This window comes from Colletotrichum fioriniae (genome assembly GCF_027942845.1).
Source record: "Colletotrichum fioriniae strain IMI 355084 chromosome Unknown scaffold_18, whole genome shotgun sequence".
In the NCBI taxonomy this organism is placed as follows: Eukaryota; Fungi; Ascomycota; class Sordariomycetes; order Glomerellales; family Glomerellaceae; genus Colletotrichum; species Colletotrichum fioriniae.
Genome location: NW_027076854.1, coordinates 650,353 through 670,657, shown reverse-complemented (window position 1 = coordinate 670,657; position 20,305 = coordinate 650,353). Strand labels below are relative to the sequence as shown.

General features: G+C 51.8%; 6 protein-coding genes and 1 non-coding gene across 7 annotated transcripts; 4 read left to right on the top strand and 3 right to left on the bottom strand.

Moving 5' to 3' along the window:
- Positions 1-200: 200 nt before the first annotated feature.
- N0V96_011670 (uncharacterized protein) lies at positions 201-1,737 on the bottom strand (the record flags this gene model as incomplete). The annotated part of the gene is made up of 2 exons (XM_053193697.2): positions 201-1,563; positions 1,631-1,737. The coding sequence occupies 2 exons, from the start codon at positions 1,735-1,737 to the stop codon at positions 201-203; spliced, it is 1,470 nt and encodes a 489-aa protein (XP_053049015.2).
- Positions 1,738-7,796: 6,059 nt separating this feature from the next.
- On the top strand, positions 7,797-7,885 carry N0V96_011669. Its single transcript has one exon. It is a non-coding gene; the product is annotated as a tRNA-Asp (tRNA).
- Positions 7,886-8,428: 543 nt separating this feature from the next.
- PG1_2 (Polygalacturonase 1) lies at positions 8,429-9,572 on the bottom strand (the record flags this gene model as incomplete). Its single annotated transcript, XM_053193695.1, has 2 exons — positions 8,429-9,316; positions 9,372-9,572. 2 exons carry the CDS (start codon positions 9,570-9,572, stop codon positions 8,429-8,431), a joined length of 1,089 nt encoding a protein of 362 aa, XP_053049013.1.
- A 3,093-nt stretch (positions 9,573-12,665) lies between these two features.
- N0V96_011667 (uncharacterized protein) lies at positions 12,666-14,521 on the bottom strand (the record flags this gene model as incomplete). Its single annotated transcript, XM_065759348.1, has 2 exons — positions 12,666-14,467; positions 14,518-14,521. 2 exons carry the CDS (start codon positions 14,519-14,521, stop codon positions 12,666-12,668), a joined length of 1,806 nt encoding a protein of 601 aa, XP_065612070.1.
- An 894-nt stretch (positions 14,522-15,415) lies between these two features.
- N0V96_011666 (uncharacterized protein) lies at positions 15,416-16,746 on the top strand (the record flags this gene model as incomplete). The annotated part of the gene is made up of 2 exons (XM_053193693.2): positions 15,416-15,677; positions 15,728-16,746. 2 exons carry the CDS (start codon positions 15,416-15,418, stop codon positions 16,744-16,746), a joined length of 1,281 nt encoding a protein of 426 aa, XP_053049011.1.
- A 1,204-nt stretch (positions 16,747-17,950) lies between these two features.
- Positions 17,951-18,991, top strand: N0V96_011665 (uncharacterized protein; the record flags this gene model as incomplete). Its single annotated transcript, XM_065759347.1, has 2 exons — positions 17,951-18,455; positions 18,864-18,991. 2 exons carry the CDS (start codon positions 17,951-17,953, stop codon positions 18,989-18,991), a joined length of 633 nt encoding a protein of 210 aa, XP_065612069.1.
- A 514-nt stretch (positions 18,992-19,505) lies between these two features.
- N0V96_011664 (uncharacterized protein) lies at positions 19,506-20,276 on the top strand (the record flags this gene model as incomplete). The annotated part of the gene is made up of 1 exon (XM_053193690.2): positions 19,506-20,276. The coding sequence occupies one exon, from the start codon at positions 19,506-19,508 to the stop codon at positions 20,274-20,276; it is 771 nt and encodes a 256-aa protein (XP_053049008.2).
- Positions 20,277-20,305: the final 29 nt, after the last annotated feature.

The following is a 20,305-nucleotide window of genomic DNA, read 5'->3' as shown; positions in this document are numbered from 1 at the left end:
TCATCATCGGAAATGGCATAGATATGTGTTGAATACAAGGAATCTCAATGGCCAGTTCAATCTACTAAAGGCAATATTCAGAGCTCAGTAGACATTATTTTCATTACTCATAACTTAGATGTGAGCTACATTTACATCCGCCGCGATTGCAAAGCCGCTACATCTGAGAGCCGATTCCTTTACCATTGACTCAACACCACTTAGTAGATCTTCTTCTCATCGTTGTGAGAGCACGTCTTTCCGTGGCTGGTGTGCTCAGCCAGAGCCTTCCAGCGACGCATCTGCTGGAGAACACCAGCGCGACCACGAAGGATGGGGGTAGTGTTGGCGCGAGGGGGAACGCCCTCAAGCGAGTTGGCAAGGGTAGCAAGAGCGCGACCAGCAGCCTTGGTGTTGACAGTGATGGCATCCCAATTGATGTTGTCAATCGTGTCGCAAGCCTGGTGGTAGCAAGGGTCGTTCTCGCCCTCACCGGTGAAGATGGACGCGACCGGGATGCCGAGCTCGACGAAGCCGGCGTAGTCGGAGCGGCCGTCAAACTCGGCGGAGATTGTCTCCTTGCCGTTGGCCTCGAGGTAGTCGGCGATGAGCTGGGGACCAATACCGCTGTTGTTGTAGGAGGCGAGCTCGTAGATGGGGTTGGGGGATCCGATCATGTCGTAGTTGAAGTAGTACTTGATCTTGTCGGCGTCCTCTGAGCTGAGGTGCTCGGTGTAGTAGTAGGATCCAACCAGACCGGCTTCCTCAGCGGCCCACCAGGCGAAACGGATCTTATGGGGGAAACCGCTGTACTTCTTGACGGAGCCCATGAGCTCGAGGAGGGCGGCGGTGCCGGAACCATCGTCGTTGATGCCGGGACCCTCAAGAACACTGTCGAGATGGGCACCGAGCATGATGACCTTGTTCGGGTCACCCTCCTTGGTCTCGGAGATGACGTTCCAGGTCTCACGCTCCTCGAAGATGGCATCTACGATGAGGGTGACGATCACCTCCTCGCCGGCGGAAAGAAGGGCCTTCCACGCCTCTCCAGTCTCGAGGGTGATGATGCCCAGGGGAACGAGGAGACCGATGTTCTCAGCACTGAGAGTGGGCTTGGTGATATCGTCACCAGGGGCCTGGTTGTACAGGATCACACCGAGAGCGCCGGCAGCCTTTGCGTTCTTGATCTTGTCAGAGACGGCGCAGACGCCGCGCTTGATCAAGGCAAGCTTGCCAGTGGCATCAATGCCTGTGAAAGCCTCTGGGAGACATCCGGAACCATTCACGTCGTCGACGGGGGTGTCGATGAGAGGAGCCGTGATACCACCCGGCAGGGGAGTGGCGGTGTTGTACTCGGCGCTGATAACGATGACATCGCCGTCGGGGCCGGTCACGGAAATGGCGTTGGTCTGCTCAAAGGTGTGGTTGAAGGGCTGTAGGTAGGTGTCCATCTGCTTGGCGAAGCGAGTCTGGGCACGCTCCAGGACGAAGTCGACCGAGGCCTTGTAGCCCGGTGTGCCAAAGGCGCGGGTGCCGCCATTGTCGCGACCGATCTTGTTCAGGTTCCAGAGAACGCGCTCAAGCCTGTTGAGACGTAGGTTAGCCGGAGCTGTGCATCACAGGAGATCGTTGTAGCATGGCATTGACTCACTCAACGGTCTTGATGTCAGCCTCAATCTTGTCAGGAGTGAGGGGATCGGTGGCCCGGGTGGATGTGACCAGTGCCAGAGCGGCTGCGGAGAGGTAGGTGGTCTTCATCTTGATGGATAATCTGGTGATGCACTCAATGAGACCAGGAAGGAGACCGCGAGAAGAGCAAGGCGGGTTGAGCTCTCAGGATTCCGGGCACACGCTCAGGGGCATTGTCCGCTTCTTTATAATGACCACAGCATGCAAGCACCACATGTTGAGTTGCTTTTTTTACTCTCGCTTTCCATGTTGAATGGCACGCTGCGCGGCGACATTGCGAGGTCTCGCTCAGAGAGTCAGAGCTCAAGCTTCTGGTTAAGCTTGGCATGCATTTGGACCTTGCCGATTGCATGGGTTCTGGGGCGGGGAACATGAAGGCATATCGAATCAGCGGGCCCAATTGATGCAACTGATAAGCAGAACTCGAGCCCGGCGAGTTCTGTCAGCAAAGACGGGCTCGCCTAGCCTGATTGTTCTGCTAGCCTTGGTCATGCAATAACGGGCCAGTGTTACCGCAAGTAGTTTGCCGTTGGGAGAGAAGGCGAGAGGCATACACCGTAGAAGAAGCACTTTCGATGCTGCTGCACCCGAGGGCCAAGACGCGGGTCACAACATCTTGGCTCAAATATTCGCACGCCACGATGTAACCCCAAAGGGCAGGTGCCAAGACTTTTTCATATCGCGGGGTGGCGGGTTGGGACCAACTGTTGCTCAGCACCGCGTCAGTTGAATAAAGGACCTGCCCATCTTGCTCTTCTGCCGGTGCCAGGGTTTTCGTTTGGTGGTTCAGTAACACGGTTCTTGGGCCTAAAGTTTCTTCCATGATCTTGTCCGCCTTCTCGGCTTCCGTCCGGGATGTGGCCGTGGTGCACGACAACGCTTTCTCGCGTGGCTTGCGGGGTTAGGGATTATGGGGACTTTTGAAAGCTCATGTCTTGGACGGTCGGCCTTACCGTGCTGCACCTGCTCTCTTGGGATCCGATTCAGTTTGTTGCCAAGACATTAAACGAGCTTTTGATCGGTAAGCCGGCTCTGGTAGTTGTGATGATTGGCAGAGTATCTGAGCGTGGGGGAGTTCACCATTTGCAAACAACAGGGAAAGATAACGCGATAATCACTTTTCAGGATTACTTATTGCTAAAATATCGTCATGTTTGTGTCGCGTTGGGGTGTAAGACGAGGAGAACTAGAAAAAGTTCACAAGTTGCGGACTTTACTTTAGGGGCTCTAGGTGTTGAAGTTTAACTCGGGAAACAACTTGAAGTTAGGAAATTTTGCCTACTTAGTGACCACATCCTTATGAGATTTCAACAATCCGAGTACCTTCTCAAGAATCTCGATTTCGGTACTCTTGTCGTACTAGAAAATATCGAGACTCCTGAAATGAAACGTTGGCTTCTGGGCAGCAACTGCACGGCTTTAGAAGACGGAATTGTGTCTATCCATTAATACCGTGGCTGACTGCAACATTAGGCAAGATAGTCCGTAGACGTACCTCATCTTTACCAATTCCCGATGCCAATTTTCCGGGCCGTCCTGCATTATGCATAGAGTGTCGATCCAGATGTACCTTACTCAACACCAAGGCTCAAGCTGCGCAGTCAGCCGCAAGGCATGCTGGAAAGTCTTCAAAATCATAGTCCATTCAATACTGTTGTAAAGACACTCTCTCCCTAACCCTCATCAATATGAAACTAGCATTCATCAGCACCTGATTGATGGCTCAGGGTTGGGTTACGCGGTTGCTCCCTATCGGGCTGACAAGCCTGACCTCGTCACCCTAAGTAGTCGACAAATAAGCTTAACAATAAACTTTCAAGTTAGCGCCACCTTACTGAAACCTTGAGTTCTTGATCAGGAGCTTGCTCCCCGCTTCCTCCAAGCATATATGACTCTTACTGCAAGCATCTGGCTGGGTTTTTAATTGCTCGATGTTTTGTAGGTTTATGGAGAGCTTGTATCCTATACTGAGGATCATACTTCGAACCGTAACTCGCTTGGCAGGTTTCTTCCGAAGGCCCTGAAGAAGCGATTTAGCTTCCCCATTACTAGCAACATCATTCTGGGGGGTTGTGCGGTAATGAACGAAAGTGACGCCAGGATAACCTATCTTCAATCCATTTCTGCCGTATCTAGGTAGTTTTAACCTGGTCCTCCAGTTCGTCGATGAATCAGACGCGCGCATCCTTAATCCAGATACTGAGCACTCTCCGCTTGTTGACCCTTTTCGGCAGATCGAACTCCATGTGGACCGACTCCTCCTCTCGAAGCACTTCGATCAGACCACTTTACTCGTCCTCCAAAACCGGTGCGATGGACTTCCTCCATGCGGCCTGCCAGCCTGGACTTACTACACGAGAATGGCGCTGATAACTATGTCGCAAGTCTGGCATCCTTGTTCGGCGGCCTTTCGGAGTTCTTCTAAGAAAGCCGAAGGGGTGCGCTAGCCCCTCTTGCGCACTGCTCGTTGATTGCCTGCATGTGGACGTATCGCCGTCTGAATGCAGGGCGAGGCAGCGACAGCGTTGAGAGAAATCATCATTGGTCATTATCAATACAGAGCGGAAAAGGGAACTTCCGATCGCAGGAAGAACAGGAATCCCAAGTTACGGTTTCACTCAGAAGCTGAACATGCAATCATTTCCGAGGGAAGCGATATGTGGATTGACCATGCCGAAGTCGATAAAGTACTTTACTTGCTTGTAAGCGGTCAGACAAAACGACGTGGAGCATTGAGGTTATTTCAGCCAAATCGTGTCGTTGTGACACGACCAAGTTCCAACTTGACGTTCAATACGAACCCCTGGAAATCAGGTCGGAGTGGGAACCCGTCAGATGTTCCCATAGCGAAGAACCAGATCTTGAAGGTGCAGAAGTCAGAAGTGGATCGATGGATAGATGGTGAGACCGGAGGTTCCGAGGCTCGCACATGATGTTCCTGGACAAGAACTGCCTTACGCCAAAGAGAGGCTCCCTGTTATGATTTTATTATGGCATAAATCATATGAAGTACACTTACATGGCTGCAACAAGTTGACTATCAGAAGTAGTTCATGTAAGTAGATACTTATCTGTCTTGCTCACATAATCACATTCCGATTAATTAATCCCAAATTCCCACAGTGATAGTGTATGGAAGCATTTCCAAGAATCACAGACCTATCTCAACTTAAAACATCACGTTGAAGCATTTTCAAATACGAGAGAAATAGCACTTCAATAGCCTGCGCACGTCGTCGACATATAAGGTAGATAGCGAACGGAGCACAAACCAGACTTAAACATCCTTTAATAGAAAAGCTGAGTTGATGGCCAAGCCAATGAATGTCGTGTGGGTGTTTAGCTTACTGCATTCTGACTATTCTTAAGTGAGATGTCACATTCCTGTTCGGGGAGAAACACATGGACAACGACAGAAGGTGGGATGACCAAAAGGCGACACGGAGGCAACTCTTGCGGTGTTTAATTCGGCTTCTCCCATAGCCAATTTCACAAAATAATTCTGGGTATTGCTCACCATCTGCTCATCCGAATTTTCGTCTTATCTTGCCTAGTTACCGCCCTCAATTGTGTTCCCAAACTTCGAAGACGTTTTGTCAACGTATACCGATCTTCCAAATTTCGAAAGACTTATCTCCAACCTTGGTACTTTTGTCTTTAACTATTTTTGAAAATTATCTCGAAACGAAAATGTTTCCTCGGCATTGCCTGCATACTTACAAGCATCATGAACCGGCATGGTGACACCGCAGATCCCCCCGCAATCCAAACCCACGGCACACGGCATCACGGATCCCGCGCAAAAGTTTGTTGCGGTTTATCGGCACAGTAGTAGCAAGATCCAACCTTGCTTATTCGTCTTTGTTGTTCCCTTTTAATTAAAACACGGGTGGCATTGGCGTTTTGACTTGCGACGATGGCTCGGCTGATTAATTGGTGGAAACCCCGCCTCCAAAGTGGGATGCGGGTTTTCCCCATTTTCATTGGCAATGCCCCTTGCCAGAGTTAATAAAGTCGAGCCGTGGCACTCGCTCGTGTGGTTCCGTTGTTTCCTTTTTGCGCTGTTCTTCTAGTTCCCGTGATGAGATTCTAGGGGGTGGGATGGGGAGGCAACGTCGTCGTGCCAAGGAGTTTGCTGGCTGACTACGCTGGCTTGGTGTCTTGGATTGAGAGGAGTGGTCCCCATTGGAGACGAAAAGGAGAAGAAAGGATGAACTGTTTTTGAGTCGGGGTGTTGATGATATATAGCATGGTGTTTCCCGTGTACGAGCAAGTTTCCAGATTTAAAGTGCTCAGCTTCAGGCAGGCAGTGCCAGTCGTTACGCAACTTGCTCTTTGTCGCAGCCGTCGATCTCTCTCGCTTTTGTGCACCAGACGTTCGTCCGAAGATACTCGAAACATGCAGATCGCTGCTTGCTTCCTAGGCCTTGCGGCTCTGGTGGCTGGTCACGGATATGTTGACAATGCTACCATTGGAGGCACCTACTACCAGGTTCGTCATTACATATGATCTTCGTATAGGTCACCGACGACAACTGCTGACGGATCTCAATAGTTCTACCAGGTACATTATAATATCGAACCACGACCTGTATGATTGTAAACCTAACAACAGACACGTAAATAGCCTTACCAAGACCCGTACACGAGCCCTACTGTAAGTCTAGCCTTGTGCCCCAAAGCGAGGATACCGCAACTCACACAAATTTCCAACAGCCCCAGAGAATCTCTCGCCCGGTCCAAGGCAACGGCCCCGTCGAGAGCGTTGACTTGATCGATGTCCAGTGCGGAGGATACACAGCCGGCGGCATCTCGGGTTCGACACCCGCGGCCCTGCACGCTACTGCTGCTGCGGGATCGACCGTCACCCTGCGATGGACTCTCTGGCCCGACTCTCACGTCGGTCCCGTGATCACCTACATGGCGCGATGCCCCGATACTGGTTGTCAGGCATGGCAACCCGGCACTTCGTAAGTGAAGAACCCTCCGGAAGTGTGTCTGGGTGCCGTGACTAATCTTTGATAACAGTGCTGTGTGGTTCAAGGTCAAGGAGGGTGGACGCACCGGAACCACCAACACCTGGGCTGATGTAAGTTGGATCTGCGATTGCCTCCAAAAGCGATCAGTGGTGACTGATCTCTGTCTCAACTCAGACTCCCCTCATGGTTGCCAACTCTGGCTATCAGTACACGATCCCGTCCTGCTTGAAGTCGGGCTACTACCTCGTCCGCCACGAGATCATCGCTCTGCACGCTGCCTACTCGTACCCCGGTGCCCAATTCTACCCTGGATGCCATCAACTGCAGGTCACCGGTTCCGGCACCAAGACTGCAACTTCGCTGGTTGCTATCCCCGGCGCGTACAAGTCGACCGATCCCGGTATCACCTATGATGCCTACAAGGGTATATTGTACCATGTCTCTCGGATTCTTGGTTCTTTGCTGACCTTTGATTTTCTTTGCAGCGCAAACTTACACTATTCCCGGCCCGGCTGTGTTCACCTGCTAAGCACATTTCGGTTCGTTGTCACACTGGCAGTAGCAAGGACTGAGCTCGTCCAATCATTTGAATTCATGTACATATTGAGACAAGTGAGAAAGTATATACCTTTGAACACGATCGACGAGCTGGCTATTAGGCTCGATTCATCACCCACGTCAGATGCATCAACTCAATTGGGAACTTTTCATTTGATGAGAGCTTGCAGGCCACAACGTATGCATGTAAATCCCAGTCCCAGGCATAGCTCAAATCCAGACCTCAGGCTGATCGATCGAGATTTCTGATGGCTGACTTGAAGCGCCACGTGCCAGTCATCCTTCTTTCTTACCAAGGGGAGATTCAATGCTTATGACCTTTGAATATGGCATCGATGTTGAGGTTGCGCACTGCAGCAGCCTAAAATAATAACGTTGTGTGTTCACAGTTAGTTATAAGCCTGTGAAATTTTGCACTTCAGCACACCATCAATCGATAACGAAGTTATTTGCCTCACTGTTTGCCAAGAAAACGATGGAAAACCAACTCCATGAGGAATTGCGGGTGGAGGTATGTGGTTTGAAGCCTTGATATAGGCGCTTGTGGCTGGCTCGGTCAACCAACTATCACTGGATGTCAACATCCACCAATCCCCGATAGTCTAGTGGTGAGGATATCTGCTTGTCATTGAAAATTCAACGATTCGCAGGGGACCGGGGTTCAATTCCCCGTCGAGGAGTCTTTCTTTTGCTTTTTTGAACATGTGGGCAGTTCTTTTTGTTTTCGGGTTGATTTTGTGTTGATTAAATAATGTCGTGTGGCCAGGCCCTTTTGTGGTTCGGTTGGAAATGAGGGTCGGGGGGTCCGGGCCATTTCGCATTCCAGGGGTATGCCATGTAGGGATCCCTGTAACGAATGTGGAAATGAGCAGTCGTTTATCTCTTGGTTTCTTGGCACAAAGGCTTAAAGCAGAACATGGGTCAATTGCGAGCTTGAAGAATTTGGAGTCACAGGAAGGTAATGATGAAGCTCATCCAGTATGTAGTTGGATTCGTATGTATCTCGCCTCAAGACATCTTGAGAACGACAAAGGAAATTATATACAGGAACAAATTTGCGCTCGGCTGACTACTTTGCAGACACGGCTCAACTCATTACAAGAAAGTCCAGCACAAAACAATCCGCGTCAGCGTTCCCACCGAGGAAAAAGAGACTAGCACCCCTGGGTGGGTATCACCGACTCAGAAGAGAGCGGCCGGGAAAACTCGCAAGTGCGAGACGCTTAGCAAGCAGCACCGCTGCCGCTAGGGATGTTGGAGCACTTGGTGGACTTCTTGCCGCCAGTGACGCTGACACCGCTCCACTTCCAGTTGCTGCAGGCACCGGAAGCGCAGAGAATGTAGACGTTGGTGCCGGAGGAGGCGACGGAGCCGGTGATCTTGGAGAGGGTGAGGCCGGTGATGGGGACGCCGTTGGTGGGGGTGCCGGTGGGGGAGCCGTTCTCGTAGTCCTGCTCGATGACAATACCGTACTTGGCAATGTTGGAGAGGGTGATGCCGGAGTAGGTGACGCCGGATACGGAACCAGTAGCGCCGGAGACGGTCTTGATGCGGACACCGTTGTCGGAGTTGACGATCTTGGAGTTGGAGATGGTGACGGTCTTGACGGTGTTGTCGGAGCGGCCGCCGACGGAGCCAATGGACAGACCGTGGCCACCGGAGCAGGTACCGCCGGTGAAGGTGATGTTGGTGCCGGAGTTGATGGCGAGGCAGTCGTCCTGGTTCTTGACGTTGGCGCCGGAGATGTAGACGCCGGTGGAGGAGCCGACGTCGAAAGCGTCGGTGTTGTGGCCGCCGGCGGAGTCGCCAGCAGAGTTGTCAATGGTGACATCGTAGACGCCGAGGGTGGTGGCGCTGTTGATGGAGAAGGCCTGGACGGGGGTGTTCAGGACGTTGAGACCCTTGATGTTGGAGCTCTTGAGGCTGTGGGCGTAGAAGAACTTGGGCTTGGTCTTGCCGCCGTTGCTTCCCTTGGAGTCCCACCAGCGGGAACCCTGGCAGTCGATGGAGTGGCCAGAGGCACCGTTGATGTTGATGTTGGTACCGGAGAAGGAGATGAGGGGTCCCTCCCACTCCTTGTAGCCGAAGGTGGTCTTGCCCTGGAAGGTGACCTTTTACGGTGTTAGCTTAAGAGTTACTTGGTAGTCAAAGACTCTTTCAACTTACAGTGGTGCCGGACTTAAGACCGGTCATGTCGAGGGTGGTACCGGCAGGGACGACGATGCCGTTGAGGATGATGCTGGTGCAGCTAGCCTTGCCCTTGATGGCGGCAGCGGCATCGGTGAAGGTGCAGCTGGCGCGAGCATCGAGGGGAGCAGCGATAGCAGTGGCGGCCAAGGCGCCGAGGGCGAGAAGTGAAGAAACCATTTTGTTGGAAGGAAGCTTGTTTTGGTAGTAGTGAGTGACTTGATACACAGTATCAGAATGCTTGTTAAAAAATAAGACGAAAGAATGAATGAGCCAAGACTCTAGAATGGTAAACTGGATGAGATCTGCGGGAGTGATGTCTTGGAAGCTTCTTGGCAATCTGGGGAGGAACTGCAGGATGGTTTATATCCAAATCGACGGGATCTCTTGGCACAGCCTTGCCAAGGCCTGTCAACGAACTGCTCCTGTTTGCCATCCTCCTCTGCTCTCTCTCTCTCTCTCTCTCTTTCCGTACGGATACCTTGTTCCACGTACCGACTGCACAGTCAGTCGTCTGGACGCATCATGGGAACAGGGAAACACTGGCCGAGTCAGTTAGATGGAAGATGGAGCTCGACCGGGCCCCAAGCCAGAAGCAACGCGAGTGCCGGGGATGGCCCTTGCTCATCATGGTCCCATGCAGGCAGGCAAACCCCACCGACAACTCCTGAATTTCTGGAATCGCACTAGATTCTGCCCAACAGTGCCATCTCCGCGATTGACATAGACGAGCACCACTACCACCAGGAGCTCCGCGTCTGTGGACTACTTTCGTACGCCGCCAAGGCTAAGGCTTGTTGAAGCAGGGTCGTCCGGCCCTTGCACCGATCGAATCTAGGCACTCTATTCACTAGGTGGTTGTATCAATCCTGGATCTCAAGTTGCCGAGTTCCGTGCCGTTCTTCCAGCCGCAACTTTGCACTGGGGCTTTTCGTCCCATTGTGGTAAACATCGAACCTCCCAGCATTGGGGGGCATCATACAAAAGGAGGAGGGGACGGGAGCGCGAAAGGGGGATTGCCTAGGAGCACTGGACGCGTAACGGACCAATTGTTCTCCAGGGATGCCGGTACCAGGCCGGCTGGTTGGTGGAAAGTTTATGGTCAGACAATGTGAGCGTTAAATTGAACAGAGTTCGACTGATATTGCGTGCCTTCAGGGTTAGCTTGGTTGAATCGTTGGTAATGTGGTGGTCACGGCCTCCCGAACACGTATAGCTGAAGGGACTTATGGGAGTGGGGTGGGGGGGTTGATCACATCATGGTACGGCAGACGGTAGTAATAGAATTGACTTTCGGGGAGCGTCTACCAAAAGCCACGAGAATTGGTGCTGCCATGGAACATTTCTGCCTATTCTGCCCATGATTGGCGGGAAAGTTCAGAGTTTCGGGCCCATCCTCAACTGTTTTGCTGCCCTCCAAACATCCTCAAGATGGCCTAGTCATGTTAGCGCTGGTCCGTCACGCGTGCAGAATGTGCAGAATATTGCCAGAACCGGGTCCCCGTCGACGAGCTAATTTGAGTCTTGACCATGAATGTCTAGCATCCGACACCTTTGGCTGCTCGCGCCTTTTCGCTTGACGGTGCAACGTAACTGATGCAGGTGTTTAACTCACTTTGACTTGGCAGATTTTCTCCTTCCCCCCTCTCACGATCCTGAAAGGGAATTAGAGTTTGCGCCTGTCTTCGTGTTGACCATGTTGGATGGCGGATGAAACACAAGTCATCTGAACGGCAGCTAGGGAGTTGACAGTCCTTGAATTTGCACCAGTCAAAACTCTGAATCTTCAATTTCAACGTCGCATCATGTTTGGTTTTTCCGCCCGACTTGCCGGCTCTCTCTCTACATGGCACCCTCAAGTCTCAGCCGCATATCATCATTCAACAATGAAAATGACATCGACATGACTCTTGAATAGTCGGCAGCCGGCACAATTCTCTAGAAGCAAGACAATGTCCATCTAGATGCTTCAGCGGCTCCATCCTAAAGATGAGTTGATGGGGCGCGCGTCCTATCTAGCTGGAATCGTTTACCCCAAAAATAATATGGAACTCGGCACTGAGATGTATGCAGGTGGGTGAAGAAAGATAGGACCAACATACGAACAGAGTGCGATAAACTGGGGCACATGCGTCCAATTGCTCTTTATTTCCGACTCAATGCGACGCATCAGTTGTCTCTTGTTTCAACGGGCCTTTTTACATCAGAAAACTGGAACTCTCTGTCAATTCCGCACTACACCTCTCCTTTTTTTGACTTTGAGAATTTTACAACGGACCGAAAAGTGACGATCACAGATTGGCAGAAAAAGCTCCAACATGGAACTTACAACACTACAACTGATTCGTCGCAGAACTGCTGAAAGAAGAATTAAGGGGCCAAAAACTTCGCCTCCCATTGCGGAGCCCGGCGAGAAATGGGCATGATGGCAAATGGGATTATGGGACCACACGGCTGATACAGCACACGTGCACTCATGGGAGACCGGATGATGGGTACTGCGGAATCCGGTATCCGATCGAGTTAGTACGGGACCCGTTTGCCTATTTCCCAATCTCTTGTAATATTCGATGTGCCCCCTGTTCAAGCAACTACATGCAGACTAGCTTGCTGAGAACCTCTAGACTCTCAGCGGTCTAGATCGTTCAACTCTCAAGCAAGCAACTCCTTTTCTGGTGCGAAGTGCAGCCGGCGCACTCTCCGTCATGAGTCGACGCCCGGGAGACATGAAGCCATCGTATCTATGAAAGGAAGGAGCTTCGGAACTACCGGGACTATTGAAGCTGTCTTGTCCTTCTTAGACACAATGTCTCGGTACTCGACCGGTAGATGTCAGCAACTTTCTTTTGCAGAAGACATAGCTCCGTACATGCGCGGAGAAGTGAAAGGCGATGGAAACCTAGGGTGGATCACAACTCCAACGAGCAAGGGATAATGCCGAGGACCACAACGCCTTGCCCACGGGGGGCTTGACAACAAACGGGTTGACAAGGGTACTCTAGCCGTTAGTATTTCGCCGACGGACTTAGTAGAAACCTGACTGATGGATGGATCCCACAACAGCTGATTTCTGATTCATTACAGGACGGAAACAGATGGAGCGTATGCACTCGACAATTTCCCCGTGGGTTAGACCATTAGAGGCGGTGTAATTATCACGGGGAGCGGGTTCCAATTGTCCGCCGAAGCTCTCATTCTCTCTTTTGAGAAAGACTACTTTCCGGGCAGTAGCACTTACTAACCCTCTATTGACAGAATCTCGTATTTGCTCTTTCAACCAAAGTTGCCGAACCAAATGTCATCACTAGGCCGAACCCCTTTCTCGACCCCAGGCAACCCGCAGAGCCTTGCTTCCTCTTTGCTCGCCGCCTTCCATTCTTTGGCCGTCTCGACTCTCGCTGCAATCATCATGACCATGCCCGCCTCCGCGTGCCATGCGTTGTGGCAGTGTAACGCCCACACGCCCGGATTATCCAGCACGACTCTGACGACTGCCCACCCGTAACCTTGGACTGTTACCGTGTCTCTTCTGAGCGGGTTCTCCAGAACACCCGAAGCCGCGAGTTCTGCTTCCAACTCGGCCATGTCTTCGGGTGGGTAGCCTGTTGGGGACTGCTTCAGTACGAAGAACTTGTGCCCGTGGATATGGAACGGATGTGCGCCGTCGTCAAAGTTGCTGATTATGATGTTGACCGTTTGGATGCCTTGCGTCTGGTACACGAACTCATTCTCTGGGTTGAAGTTAACATCGTTTACGCCGGTTGTAGACGGCAACAATGTGTCATTGTCGCTTTTCGCGGCATCCATGAAGCGATACAGAGCCGGCGAGGTGACATTGGCGTGCCATGTCGAGGCGTTGAAGAAGCCCCGCGATAGACGCCATGCTCCGATTTCGAAGTTGGCGCGGAGGTACATTGTGGCCGTGACATTGGGTGCTGGAATCACATCGACAGGCCTGAGAAGAGTTATGTTCATGTCTCGACAGTCGACGTCTATGGCTTCGTCCCAGCTCTTGCTTTGTGGTTCACTGAGTTCTGAAGCCGCTTCATGCGTCTTCTCTTTGCTAGAGAGATCTGGTATGGCATACTGGACGATCCCCTTCACTTCTGAATCGAGCCAGGGGTTTTCTCGTGCGAAGCAGTGCGTGACCATCCTAGCTCGCAACCAGTATGAGTTGGCGGTGGTGAGATTGGTCTCAATAACCACACTGTAGCGCTGTGCCGGAAGGATATTGAGGCGGTGGAAGGGTTCAGGATGAACATCAGTCCCATCGACCTCGGTGATGTAGAGCGGGTGCTCGTCAATTTCGACTTGAAATTCGGCAAAGGCCCCAGTGTTGATGAACCTGAGGCGATGCCGCTCATTTGGAGCCAGGCTAAAGGTTTCCAACGATGATACATGAGGTTTCTCGTTATGGCAATTCCACCCGTCAAAATCAGCACAATCGCGATAGTTGCGCCCATTGATGAGGCCACTCGACGGCACAGGCTCGTCATTCTCCTGGTCTGGCTGAAGATAGTCCATCAACAACTCGGCCGATGTGTTGTGATAGTGGTCCGAGATCATGATAACCCGATCAGTCGAGTACTGATCTTTGGTACCTAGGTCGTTTCTCGGGTGGATGATGAGAGGCCCTACTAGACCATCAGAAGCTTGGTTGCTGTGATGTGCGTGGTGCCAATACGTTCCTGACTGGTTCTCAACCGTGAACCTGTACGTAAACGTCGCGTTGGGTGCAATCGGGCATTGCGTCACGCCGACGGTGCCGTCCATGGAGTTTGTGCCGTTTTGATACATGCCGTGAAAGTGAATGGCTGTGGCATTGACGGCTTCGTTGCGGACGTGGACAACAATGGTGTCTCCCTCGTTGCACTCAATGAGAGGTCCGGGAAACTGGTTGTTGATGAGCATCATCGGCCGAAAGATCCCATCAGGGTTGAAGGCTGCATCGCTGATGATCCAGTAGTATTCTCTGGTGCTTGGCGCGGCGTTGAAGTTCCATGAGGAGCCCAAAACATATTCCGACGAGTTCCTCAATTGTGGCGATGATGGTATCGGCTCTTTGACCACATAGACTGCCGGTTGAGAATGATGCGGTGCAGTCGCTGGGTAAAATAGATCTAACGCATAGAAAACGAAGAAGAATATGAAAACACCAAAGAAGCCTGTAAAAATTCGACTCAGCCAAGAGCCATCTGATCGACTCCTCAACCGTTGCGGTCTCTCAGCATTATCTTGGGGAGGAAGAAATGGCGATTTCTCGCCGTTGTCCTCTGCAGCCGAACCAAAAGACGACGACTCCAGGTGGTCCAAGTTGAAGTCGGTGGAGATCGTTAGAGCCGGACTCAAAAGCCTCTCTTGATCGCTTCCTCGCTCGACGTCGTCCATGGCGCGAAGTTCATTGCGTCTTGACGAATTGAAGGAACAACGCAAGGAGCGAAGAGAGACAAATTCAAACAAGAGGTTGAAAATGCGAACAAAATGCCGCTCACGAGCCGAACTGCCGTTCAAGGCAGGTAAGTTCCCGGAAAATGGGGTGGCGTAGCATTCTGTTTTGTTTCTGCCCGCTCGTTGCCGCGCTCTCGGGAAGCCGGCATGCCTGTCCTCTTACACGTGCGCTCGACATGGCCCAATCAGACTTCACACTTTGACAACCTGCGTCTGCAATTGGAGTCTAGACAGTCCAAGTCGGCTGAGGGGAAATGGATTCAATGCCATCCACTAGATCCAACAGTACTGACAGGCTCCTTTTTTTCGTCCCATCCATCTGTTCGTTTAATGGATCGACGAGCGTTCCCGTGCGCAGGGGTGGCGATGCTGTCAGCCTGTCAGGGATGTGACCTTCCCCATTCCTCGTCCCGATACTACAGAGTCACCGACACGGAGGTGCCCGACAGCAAATCATAGAAAACATGAAATAATCAAGTCTTCCCGACGTCGAGACTCTCGATTTTCCTTGTGTTCGTCACGCCGCTCTTTCAACCGCTCGTTTGAAGGTCTTTCCAACTTCATCATCCTCCACGATGCGTTGCGCAGTTGCAACAGCTTTCCTTGCGGTCGGTGCCCATGCGGCTGCCGTCACGCCTCTCGCTGCTCGAGCGACTTCTTCAAGCTCTTCTGGAGGCTGGGAGACACGGTACACTGCCACCGGTACCGCTGCTGTCGCGGCTGCTGCCGCCACGGCCAAGACCAGCAGCCCGACCAGTAACGTCAAAGGCAAGGCTTTCGACCGCTTTGTCATTATCTGGAATGAGAACACCGATTACGACAAGGCTATTGGTGATAGTAAGTGCTTCTTTGAGCCCTTTGCTCCCTCAGAATCTGACCTGTCGCAGCCAACTTTGCATGGCTCGCCAAGAAGGGCATCACGCTGTCCAACAACTTTGCTGTCACTCATCCTTCTGAGCCCAATTACTTTGCATCGGTCTCTGGAGATTATTTGGGAATGAATAACGATAATTTCAATCGCGCCGACCGGAATGTTTCTACAGTGTTTGATCTCCTGGACACTCGAGGAATCTCTTGGGCGGCCTACCAGGAAGACATGCCGTTCTCTGGTTTCGAAGGCATGGCATGGGTAAACCAACAAAACGGAGCTAACGATTATGTCCGCAAACATGACCCGCCAATCTTCTTTGACAGCGTCACTAGTTCGGAGCAGCGCCTGTCCCAGGTCAAGAACCTGTCCATGGTCTACCCGGAGCGATCACAATTCCACAAAGACCTCAAGGCCAACAAGCTACCCCAATGGTTATTTTGCACGCCGAATATGACTTCGGACGGCCACGATGAGTCTGTCACTACTGCAGGTGCTTGGAATAGGAAGTTCCTTGAGCCGCTGCTCGAAGATAAGAATTTCATGAACAACACATTGGTTCTGGTCACTTGGGACGAGAATGAGACGTACACACAAAAGAACCGCATTCTTGGCATTCTTTTAGGAGACGCAATCCCTAAAGAACTCGTTGGCACTACGGACTCAAACTTCTATAACCATTATTCTGAGCTCGCTACAGTTGAGGCCAACTGGGACCTCCCGACCCTCGGAAGGTGGGATGTCGGCGCCAACGTCTATAAATTTGTTGCCGACAAGACCAATAGCGTCATTCGCCAGTGGAGCAACACCTCGACAGTGCCCGACCGCTACTTCAACCAGTCGTATGCTGGTTTCTTCAACAGCAAAACCGCGAAGCAGTACCCAAAGCCCAACTTGGCTTTGGACGAGAATGCGGCCGGCAGGAAGATTCTCGAGTCCATCAAGGCGACCTGGAAAGACAGCAAAGCTCCTACGTACTACGAGGATACTGTTCAGGTTTCGGACGGACTTAACCCGCCTCCTGGCTACAAGGCGTAAGGTCTCGGGACAAAGCACCTAGGAGTTACTAGCATTGTAGAAACAAATCTGTTACTACGATTTTGATCAATATTCCCCTAAATAATCAGGTCATAATATAAATAGAGCCTAATTATCTAGGTCTTATAAAATATACTTCTAATAAGAAGTTTTCAAAGTCTATTCTCTCCTATAACCTTCTTAATTTTCTTTAGCACTTTCTCTTTTTCTTTAACCTCTATAATTTTCTCTATTATATTTCTCTCAGGTATACGTTCTCGAATATGTACATATGTATGCAAGATGATAGACTGTAGAGACGTCAGAGGTAATTAGAGCGACAGAAGCAACAGTCGTGACAGTGATAGAGATAACAAGAACAACGCCGCTCAGAGAGGGGGCAACGGTAATGGCATCGGACTTGGCCGAGCGAAATCAACTACTCAGTGTCTAAAATTCGTCACCCGGATGGTACGCGGCATGCAGAATCAGCCCTCGTGATGTCGACGAGTCGTTCCACAAGGATGTTCATTGACAGCGGCCCGAGCAGGGAAGGCGTCGGGTGGAGAAGAGATCGTCAACGGCTATCCCTGCATTAGGAGCACAAAATGTCCTTCCTTGTCGGGAAGGTGAGAACTCATCTCGAATTATTGGCCGACGATTGAGGGGTCATATTCTCCGGACTCCACACACGTGGTCGCTCTTGGCATCGCCTCTGGGCGAAAGCTTGTGTCTTGACAGATGTTTCTTGCTCCCCCACACCCCTCTTCGGCTTCGATGCCGACTATTTCTCCACTAAGGGAAACATTTGGGTATCACTGCATCTCTCAGCCGACTTTTCGGTTGTGTTGTGGCTATGCTGTACCGTCCACTCAGAAGCGCAGAAACGGCGCGTGGACAGGACTTTGAATGAATTGGAGACTGAGCCGTGTGTGAGGGGCAAAATGCAGCCCTTCCTGTGCCGGTGTATCATTGCCGGGACCCGTGTCCCATTTCTCTTTAGGCTGAGCTTTCTAAGTTTGAGTCTCCAAATTCTGTGTTCTGGTCGCTGCAGTTCGATGCGAAGTTGCCCCCAATTCTCATTTGTTTCACTCAAATCGACAATCCAGTTCACCATTCCTGGTAGCCTTGATTCAGTCCGACAAGCCCCTTTCAAATTGTCGGGTGATGAACCCCTCGCTCAAATAAACTCCCCAACTCGCAGAACACAGACATCGCCTTGACGATGGTCTCTCCCAAGCTTTCTCGTTTCCTCTCGGACTTCACACTCGGCTTCTCAGATGGCCTCACAGTACCGTTCGCCCTGACCGCAGGCCTCAGCTCTCTCGGCCGCAGCGAGACGGTCATCTACGCCGGTCTTGCGGAGCTATGCGCGGGATGCATCAGCATGGGAATTGGTGGCTATCTGGCCGCGCGAGACTCTTCACCTGATACCTCCCGGATATCACCGCTGCCGCCTGTGGATGAGGAGGAACAGGGGATGTTGTCGTCGGCAGGAAGACGCAGCGAGGACGAAATCGACGATGAGAAATGCCAAACAAGCGGGGCGGCAGACGAAGAGGAAGTAGTGCTGCGGTACCTTCAACCACTGGGCTTACCCGAGACAACCGTCACGATGGTGATCGGGGCCGTGAGGTCTCAGTCGGGAGGGATGAGCTGGGCTTCGGAAAGAATCATCAACGGCATGCAAGCTAGTCGACACGGCGCTTTTGTTGAAATTGACACCGTCGGTAAGAGCCTCCTACTGGTATCGCCAATCTTCTCAGGCCTGTCGATTGCTCTCGGATATCTTTGTGGCGGGATGATGCCCCTGTTGCCGTATTTCTTCGCCTCGAGCGTGGGTCACGGGCTTCTGTGGAGCATTATCGTCTGTCTCATTGCTTTGTTTGTCTTCGGAGCCGGGAAGAGCTGGCTGTTGGGTGATGGAAAGACATCACGGACGCGATGTCTATGGGAAGGACTTCAGATGATGCTGTTCGGATGTTGCGCAGCGGGGGCTGCGGTGTTGTGTGTACGGCTGGTTGACCAAAAGTGGGCGTGAGGTGGCATATCGATACAAATGGAACTACATTGGCACGCCCATATTCGACAGCAATGAGGTGACTAAGCATGCAAAGGCCGTTGGATATACTGATTAGAAGTCTTTGCCAAGCCTCGCCCTGAGGTCATTGCTTGGTGCTACGATCAGAGCTTCTGCGCAATCCGAGGCAGAGAGAATGTTCCGTCTGGACTTCTTGTTGGCCAAAGAGGCGGACAGGATGATTAGTGAACGCAAAGAAATGGCTGAGGGTGAGTGCTGAGCTTGCATATCTGGCGGCTCTGACTACTAATCTTAACCCTGTACTTAGCTCAGGGTCGTGTTTCTGGATTAGTGAACAGCATATCCGCCTAGACTTCTGATACTGCGACAAGAACTCTGCCGTTCCCAAAACTGCAGTCCATCCGATCTATGATTATCAATCTGTTCAGACGCTATTCTCGGCCCCGAAACTGAATGGAGACCCCTGAGAGTGGTGTTCTACAACAGTTCGATTGCTTTCGAAGATGGGCCACTCCGCAAGGCATGCGAGCACGAGATCTGATACTGCATTTGTCAGTTCATCAGCAACTACGAATGTGTCAACTCGAATCTACTCAAGTTATTTAAAATGTCCTTTTCGACCTGGTTCTGCTGGTTGAATGAATTCTCATCACATCTCAAACTCAACAGCCTCCATCTCAACATCGACTAACTTAAATACAACCACAGCACTTCTCTTTATATCAAATCAACCTTCAAGATGTCTTCCGGACTCACTTACCTTATCACTGGAGCCAACCGCGGAATCGGAAAGGGCTTCACCACTCTCCTCCTCCAGCGCCCCTCAACAACGATCATCGTCGGCGTCCGCGATCCGGCCGCCGCAGCCTCCAAGGCCCTCTACGACCTCCCCAAGGCCGAAGGCTCCAAAATCATCGTCGTCAAGATCGACTCCTCAGTTGAGTCAGACCCCACAGCCGCCGTAGCAACAATCCAAAAGGAGCACGGCATCACCGCCCTCGACGTCGTCATCGCCAACGCCGGCATCTCCCACACCTCGGCCGACATCGCCGCCACGTCCACCAAGGTCGCCCTGGACCACTTCGCCGTCAACTCGGTCGCGCCCCTCGTCCTCTTCGGCGCCACGAAGCCCCTGCTCAAGGAGAGCAAGTCTAAGAACCCTATCTTTGTGGCAATTTCCTCCGCCATTGGCAGCAACGGCCTTGCAGAGACGATTTTCCAGATCCCCAGCCCCGCGAGCCCGTACGGCGCGTCAAAGGCCGCGCTCAACTGGTTTGTGCGCCGGTTGCACTTTGAGGAGCCGTGGTTGACTGCCTTTGTCTTCCACCCTGGTCTGGTCGAGACGGATATGGCTGCTGGTCTGGCGGCCAAGGCCGGCGCTGACTTGAGTGCGTTCGGTGCCATTCCTGTCAAGAAGAGTGTGGATGATATGGTTGCTACCATTGATAAGGCTACCAGAGAGATTAGCGGATCGTTCAAGAACCACGATGGCACTGATCTGCCTTGGTAAACGTGGCTTTTCAATTGTTTTGCGAAACT